At 45.4% G+C, this 8352-nt stretch overlaps 1 protein-coding gene across 1 annotated transcript; it reads right to left on the reverse strand.

Annotated features, from left to right (window-relative positions):
* Positions 1-275: 275 nt before the first annotated feature.
* Positions 276-6680, reverse strand: LOC134455129 (C-C chemokine receptor type 9-like). Its single transcript, XM_063206179.1, has 4 exons — positions 6538-6680; positions 5702-5799; positions 3046-3330; positions 276-2598 (listed from the first exon to the last, which is right to left on the reverse strand). The coding sequence occupies exons 1-4, from the start codon at positions 6635-6637 to the stop codon at positions 1855-1857; spliced, it is 1227 nt and encodes a 408-aa protein (XP_063062249.1). The 5' UTR covers positions 6638-6680; the 3' UTR covers positions 276-1854.
* Positions 6681-8352: the final 1672 nt, after the last annotated feature.

An 8352-nucleotide genomic window follows, 5' to 3' on the forward strand; every position in this document is an offset into this window, starting at 1 on the left:
ATTCTGCTTTTGCAGGGGATAAGGTGAATGACTGCAGAGGGATGTGAGATGAGGTTTTTTTTGCAGTAATGCTGAAGAACATTCTGTTTATCCTTTTCCTTTGCTGGGCAGGATTGGTCTCATTATTCCAAAACTTTCAAGACCTTTGAAATTAGATAAATCCCATGAGAATTATTTATGTGCAGCAGACCTGCATGATGGAAAACAATATGAGACTACAAGACCACATGGAAATCAAGACATACTAAAGAAGCTGGTTGAAAATTGAACACACATTTATTTACAGTAGTTTGTCAAGACACAACGAATACTATTTACATACTGTATATCTACTAATCTGAATCGATTAGCACTTCCAACAAGTAAATATAAGGACAACAGGCCAGGGGTGCGTTGCTCCAACAGTAACTCGCGCCATGCGTGAAGTCTTTACGAGAAAAACAGACAAAATCAACTTTAAGCCTTGTGGTGTCTTCACGTATAGCCTCGTTTCTCGTGGTTGGGAAAGGGGGACGAAAGGGGGAACTGACAATTGGGGTAGTTTGGTTCTGGGGGGAAGAATAATGCGGACGGACGTCAACAATCAAGCTCGACTGAGGGCTAACTGGAAACGACGGTAATCAAACATTTCAAACAAGGGATTTACGGTTAAGTTTAGGGTTAAGTTTAGGGTTAGGGTTAAGGTTAGGGTAAAGGTTAGGGTTAGGGTTAGGTTTAGGGTTAAGGTTAGGGATAATGTTGGAGGAAGGGAGACATGGCATGAAGCTGACACAACGACAGCGCTCCCCTCCCGGAATGCACGCACGCTGCTCAGGTGGTCTCTCTCTCTCACTCGCTCTTTCTCACCCTCTCTCTCACCCACTGTCGACGACAGCGCGCGTTGCCCAACTACGAAAAATGAGGCTATATCGTAGCGGCACCTCGAAGCTTGTAGTTGATTTTCACGAGAATGGGCTCGTTTCTCGAAAGCACAGTTGTTAGCCAGTTAGCATCTTGGTTAGTTACCAATGTGAAATTGCATTGAAAACAACAAAGTAGCTAACGTAATGAGCAACTATGGTTTCAACAAATGCACAGGCACTGTGACAGAAAAGAATAAGATATGAGAACCTTCCATATTTCCCTCCTGACATGCTGACTACAGTAGAAATCTGCATGTGATGGCTATATTCTGCAGTTCAGTACACTTGGACCACGTTTCTCGAATGCAGTGTTGCTATCTATTTAGCAACTTAGTTGGTTGCCACATGCCACACACGTATGCTAGCATAGTTAGCAACAACATTGTCGAGAAACGCCACCAAGAAGAGTTAAAAGTCTTCCTCTGTCAGACCTTACAAGGACTACTAGAGCAAAAAAATCGGGGCCATACTGCTACTGTTTGAAGTCTAAACTTTAGACGGAGGTGTCTAGCAATGACTCACTCAATCAGTGCAGCATCTGAAGACAGACAGAGTTTGTCGTTGTAGAGGGGACTGAGCTACCCTATCTGTGACACAGGGCCACCAGGAGTCTACAATTGTATGTGTTTTATTGAGGGGAGTGTACGTGATCTGCTTAAACAATGGCTCCCAAATCTGATTCTTCCTCAGTTTACAGGCTTAGACAGGCTGAGTGTAGATATAGTAACACCATGAGTCTATGCTGCAACTGAGAGCTTCTCTGGACATTGTCCTTGTCTTGAGTATGAAGCAGCTCATTATCAAACAACCACCAGGTGATCACAGCGACAAGGGCTTTATGTAGCCCCATGCGTCTATGGCAACAGAGAGTGAGAACATGTAACCCCCATGACAGTGAGCTTCTTCAGAGAGCTGCTCTAGTAATGTATGGAGCAAGCGGCACCAGAGGCGATCACAGCGACAGGGCCGGCGTGGTGTCCGTGTCCGCGGACATAAGCGAGGGTCGGTTGGGCTTGGGAGTCGGCGGTGTCAGTAGCCTGCAGGTGACCTTGTGGAGCACCTTGCGCAGGTCCTTCCTGAACCGCACGCCGATGAACACGTACAGGAATGGGTTGAGGCAGCAGTGCGTGTAGGCCAGGCTCTTCACCACCTGGCCAATCACGTCGAACTCCCGCAGCGTGTCGCACTCCACCATGGTGGCGTTGCTGGCCTGCCCCGCCTCCACCACCAGGTGGGCGTTGTACGGCAGCTGGGAGAGGACAAACACGGCCACCACGGCGAAGATGACGCGCAGCGCCTTGTGCTTCTCGAAGTTGCGCGCCTGCAGCAGCTTCTGGATGATGACGGCGTAGCAGCAGGCCATGACCAGCAGCGGCAGGCAGAACCCCATGCAGATCTGCAGCGCCAACACCAGGATCTTGGTGCGGTTCTGCTCGTTGGACCAGTACACCATGGTGCAGAAGGGGCGGCCCGAGGACGGGCTCTTGACACTGGCGAAGACGAACTCGGGCATGGCCAGGAAGAAGGAGAACAGCCAGACGCTGAGGCAGGCCAGCTTGGCCTGCAGGAGGCGGGTCCTCTTGCTCTGGTTGTGGGCCTCGGTGACGTGCACGATGGCCACGTAGCGGTCCACGCTGATGCAGGTCAGCAGCAGCATACTGGAGAAGAAGTTGATCTTGTACAGAGCCATCACCACCTGCCGAAAGGTTGAAAGGTCAAAGGTCAGTCCTAAATTTCAAGCTTCTTTGTTTCATATTTTTATTTTTTTAGGGGACTTTTGTATCTGTAATAGAAGATAAAACACAGTATTTCTCATCAGAGAGGGAGAGAGAGAGAGATAATTCAGGGCTGGGATATGACCCAGGCCAGACTTGAACCAGGGTCCCATATGGGCAAGCAAGCCCATATGTAGGGTGCTTAATGCACTGCACCACAGCACCCGCAGAAAGCTCTTCATTTGCCATATTAGGTGACCCAGGTTCGATTCTGGACCCAAGGAGATTTCCCGGCTCCCATCTCTCTTTCCCAACTATTTCCCGTCATATCTTCCATGTCATTGTCAAACAAAGGCAAAAAACGTTCGTCCCCCCCCCCTTATGATGTCCACCCGCCACCATTCCGATATTACGATGACAATAACAACCTTGCACAGGCCGTCCCCGAAGCTCCAGCCGCTGAGTGCGTCTGTGGCCCAGAAGGGCAGCGTGAAGAGGAAGAGCAGGTCGGCCACCGCCAGGTTCAGCAGGTACATGTCCGTCATGGTCTTCAGACGGTTCTTCACCGTGAGGAAGATGAACACCACCAGCAGGTTGCCAAACAAGCCCAGCACGAAGATCAGAGAGTAGAGCGGCGGCTCGTACAGCGCCCGGAAGTTGCGCACTGAGGACCTGTCGCACATCTGTCCCATGCCATCTGTGTTGTCGTCATACTGTACAGAAAAAAACATGGAATATGCAGTGATTATTACACTCGTACAATGCTCGGAGGAGGCGCACCGAAGACCCGAAGACATCCATGTCATTTGGGTGCATTTCAAGATACTGTAAAACAGATATATGATTTGTAAAACAGATATATGATTTAGAAATTACAGTAGAGATCAGAGACATCCTGATGAAGGCCGTAGGGCCGATACGTGTTGTTGGGGATTTTGAATACATAAGCCATTATCATAAAGATTGTTTTTCACTTTTAAAATCAACTTGAGGTGGCTGGGCTGAGGGTCTTTTTATTTCAGTTCTGTTGAACAGTCCACCTTCCCAGAGGTGATTCTAGTGTCAGTGGGGGCCCCAAGCAAAAAAAAAAAATGAATGAACATTGGAAGCAAATTGGCGCAATTATAGTTTAAAGCTTAGCTGTTTTTCACCATCTAGTGGCTTGGGGGCCCCAAGCGGCTGCCTGCCTAGCCTGGTGATAAGATGTGCCTCTGCACCTTCCGAGAGCACCAGTTGATTTTGAGAGTCACAAGCTGATATTTGCCCTACACTGTAAGTGTTGAATTAACACTTTGCTGTAAGCAAATATTGCATTCACGGTTCTGTAAGCAAAAACAATTCCATGACACATGAATTGTAGGTACACTTTATGTCAGTCTGAAAAATGTGAGTTCTGTATATGTCTTGTCCTGGCATGGTATAGAGAGAAAACATAATTTCATTTTTTCTTGTATGTCTTGTGCATATGATGAAAATTACAATAAAAGCTGACTTGACTTGACTTGACTTACATTCTTAAATGTGAAGCTTACATTTGGGCCTAAACTTACATTTAGGTATTTTAGCCCTAGTATGTGCAGGTGCCGGTATGTAGGGTTACACTTTACTTGACTCCGGTGTCATAAGCATGTCATATTAATGTCATAATAGTGTCATGGCACAGTTATGCATGTTATAAACATTATGTCCATGTCATACATTTTGTGATTGTTGGCCTTAAGTGACATTCGGTTATGACCGAATGTCACTTAAGGCCAACAGTCATAAAATGTTTATGACATGGACATAATGTTTATGACTTATCTATGACTGTTATGACACTGTAATGACATGCTTATGACACCGGCATCAAGTAAAGTGTTACCATATGTAACCTACTGTGGATTTGAGGTGCCATAGAGGGCCCCTCACCCCCTGTTTCTCCTGTCTCACACATTTCATGTTTCACTTCTGCCCAGAGTTTCCTGTCTGGCGCGCGGTTTGAGATATCTGCTTCACGAAAACAGTCTGAGACAGACAGCATGGTACTACTCCTACTGTAGATGCTGCTACTACGTCAAAACCTTGTCTGACGCTCTTTGTTTACGCTTCTGTTCTGAGCGCTCGAGTCGCGACCCGAGTGACTCTACTACTACGCAACAGCCTGAGTGAGCGCAGGTGCGCATGTGTCTATGAAAGTAAAACCACATCCGCGCACACAGTTGTAGCTGCTGAAAAAGGTTCTCTGCTCGGCTCAGCAGGGGGGCACAGATAATTTGAGCGATTGTGGGGGGCGACGACTACGCTGGAAGAGATATACATACTACATACGGTACGTCTGCAGCAGACAGAGACGTTTTTAGAGCACAGATGTGGGAGCAAGATAGGCCTATATCACAGACAGGGGGGCGTCGAGAGAGGTCGCAATGGAAAGTTGAGGTTGTCGTTGAGATGTAATCCATCCCAACACCAGAAAAAAATATATGGATGCAACTGAATTTCCTAAATGTGTACATACATATACAAAATAGGGTTTTATCAAAAGGTGCAGCATAAAGTAGCAAAATTGTTCTGATTTGAGCACTTGTTCCTAAATGTTTATGCCACTTAACATCTGTGCAAAGCAACTGCTTTGTTATGACACAGTGTAGTCATTGATCTTATGCAAGCTGTTATTTCACATCATTTGTTCAGACAAGTGAGATAACGGTTACAGAATGAACACCTACTGTGTTGGGTTTGAACACGAGAGCTACATTGGAAAATGTATTATCAGCACAACACCAGAAAGAATGCAATGGTGTAGGTTTGACTTGGAAAGTGATGGGGACATTACAATGGCAAATTGTCAAGATATGCTCCTTTTGCATTACATTTGAAATAATGTTTTGCATTATATTTGTAATTTGTGGCAGGGACAAGCTTGGTTCATCTTAAAAGTGCTATCGACATGTCCCTCCCCACCATTCACACATTACACCCATGAAAGAATGTATGTACCATGTAGGCTACACATTAATCATGTAAGTGTATCCTACAAGGTATAAAGTCCAAAGACAGTGTAAAAGGCAAACGGTAAAATTCATAACACAGTAGGCTACTTACATTATAGTCTGTTGAGGTGCCGGTATCAAAGGGAGTGGCAGTCTCACTCTCATCATAGTCAGAATAGGAGTAGGTATCATAGACTTCGGTCATCTTTCCTGAAAAGATGGAATAGCCAGTTACATTATCTTGCTTGAGAAATGAAAACAAATACTATACACAGCTTAGTACACAGCTTAGTATCAGTTAGCATCAGTGAGTATCAAATACACAGCTTTTTCACAACTATACACACTTAGTATCAGTTAGTAACAGTTAGGGTTAAGGTTATGACTTTCTCCTGATCTCACATTGCCTTGACAACATCATGCCATGTATAAATCTGTGATTTTTCTTTCTGTAGTATAACCTGTTGTGTAGTCTACAACACAACACAACACAACACAACACAACACAACACAACACAACACAACACAACACAACACAACACAACATACCAACACACAACAGCATACTTTTCAATGAAAAATGTCCAAAGCATACAGTACTTCCAATTGAAAATGTTAACTGAAAATGAAACTCTGTTGCCAATATCAATTAATTCTATAATTTTCCACAGTACATCTGATTATCTTGCACTGCACACTAATGTTCCATGGCACGGTGTTTGAAAGACACCAATATAGATGTTATATTAATTAAGTGCAGTGGTTAGTGTCAGAACATATTACACGTTGATACATGTAGATATACTAAAAAACAGAAATCATTAATTAAATGAAGTGTTTATTGCTCAGCTTAACACAACAAAGCATCAGAATTTGAATTAAGTTGGTACAGGTGCTTTTATCATGGTGTGGACCACTGGCAAATGAGCAAATAAATTATCAACTTACCCTCGCAGTGACAGATGAAACAATGAAATCTGATCAAGGGTGTGGGAGTAAGTTTAGTCTTCACAGTGACTCTCAGAAGTGCCGCGCACCAAGCCTCCATTGGTTGCTATATAGTTTCAGTTTTCGGTCATGTGACTTCAATGCCCTCCTTTGACTCGTGTCATCTCCTTTTGGGGGCTGGCTGGTACAGTTGCTGCTTCTCTTTGCTCAATGCCAACAACATACATCTGTAACCAAGAATATATAGTGACATTACCCAATACCTTTGTTTCGTAATATCAACATCAAAATCGAAATACAACATCAACATGAACATTTAGTTTTGAATCATCACATCCCATCAGTGATGTTACCAAGATACATGAACATGAGGAGGTAGATGCCCACACACACAAATCAAAGATGCGAAAATGTTTTTAATTTTTAAAACTCTAGATGACTGCTGTGCTGACCCCATGACGTGGAAAGGTTCATCACATTAGAAATGGTGAATTTCCTCCTTACACAAAGAAGAAATATTCAAACAAGTAACCTTATTTTGTCTGAAAGTACAAAAAAGCATAGTAAAAAACATGTACAGTACTGTACTTCCCCAAACTGTACAATAGACCAAAACAACATGCTGAAAAACAGCCAACCTGACCTAGTGCTGACATCTAGTATCTGAAAAGGATTTTAATGTCAGCGTATCCCGTTTCAGAAATGTGACACAAGTGTGAGTGACGAGCTCCGCTAATGCACCTGCATGAGCTCCTCACATGAGCACGCCAACCACACATTACGCACTCAGCAACTATCACAGCTCCAACACCTGTAGCGGGCGGCGCACCAAAAAAAGCATTTAACACCCCTGAATCTGCCACCCAGGCAGGCAGATAAAGAGACCTCACATCACAAGGTAGGGTAAGGCAGGGTGGGATGGGGTAGGGTAAGGCAGGGTGGGATGGGGTGGGGTAAGTCCAGGCCCAGGTATGGGTGCAGGCCCACTGTTAGGGGTCAATTGTCACCAGGAGGATGGGGAGTGGGATTAGAATTGGGGCATCAATGGGGGGGCAATGTGGCGCAGCGCGCTAAGCCCCTTACATTGCCCACAGGGACCCCGGTTCGAGTCCGGCTGGGGTCATTTTCTGGCCCTGCCCCATCTCTCTCTCCCAATCGTTTCCTGTTGACTCTCACACTGTCCTGTAATAATAAAGCCCAAAAAGCCTCCCCCAAAAAAACTTTGGGTTGGGTTTGAATTGGGTCATCATTACTTTGCATTTAGAGGGGGCCCTTACAGATGATTTTGTCCTCGGCATAGTCAAAGTTGTCAGTGGCCTTGCATGGGTGTAAAGGGTTTAGGCTTGTCAAGGGTGGGAGAAGGCCCTGTGATGGAGGGCCACAAATGGAGCAGTTGTCCTGGGCCCAGGGAGAGGGAGGGCCCAGAATTGGGACCCCCATTACATTGTTTTTATGAATGTATATGTGTGAGGGGGCCCTTTCAGATGATTTTCTCCCGGGCGCAGTCAAAGCCGTCAGTGGCCCTGGTTGGGAGGATGGGGCAGAAGGATAGGGTCTGTAGGATTTAGACTGGGCTGGGATGGGGAAGGGACAGAGTCTGTGGATGGGTGAGTGAGTGCATTAAAGTCGTGTGATCGTTGCTGGTGTTGTTTCAGCTGGGTCCTTTATCCCCCAGGCACACTCCTTAAGAGGGGAAGCTTTTAAAGGTATGTGCTGCACTGTATACAGTAAATGGGGTGTTGCGTGACATGTGATGGTGCAGTGGTGAAAGACAATCCTCTTTGTCTACACCAGCTTCTCACACTAAAGAGTGGA

This window comes from Engraulis encrasicolus, chromosome 9 (genome assembly GCF_034702125.1).
Source record: "Engraulis encrasicolus isolate BLACKSEA-1 chromosome 9, IST_EnEncr_1.0, whole genome shotgun sequence".
Classification (NCBI taxonomy): Eukaryota; Metazoa; Chordata; class Actinopteri; order Clupeiformes; family Engraulidae; genus Engraulis; species Engraulis encrasicolus.

Excerpts from the sequence above, each read along its gene's own strand:
- LOC134455129 (XM_063206179.1), bottom strand. The coding sequence starts at position 6,637 with ATGGAGGCTTGGTGCGCGGCACTTCTGAGAGTCACTGTGAAGACTAAA. Across the intron at positions 5,800-6,537 it reads TTTCATCTGTCACTGCGAGG|GAAAGATGACCGAAGTCTAT; the intron begins GTAAGTTGATAA and ends CCATCTTTTCAG. Across the intron at positions 2,599-3,045 it reads TCGGGGACGGCCTGTGCAAG|GTGGTGATGGCTCTGTACAA; the intron begins GTTGTTATTGTC and ends ACCTTTCGGCAG.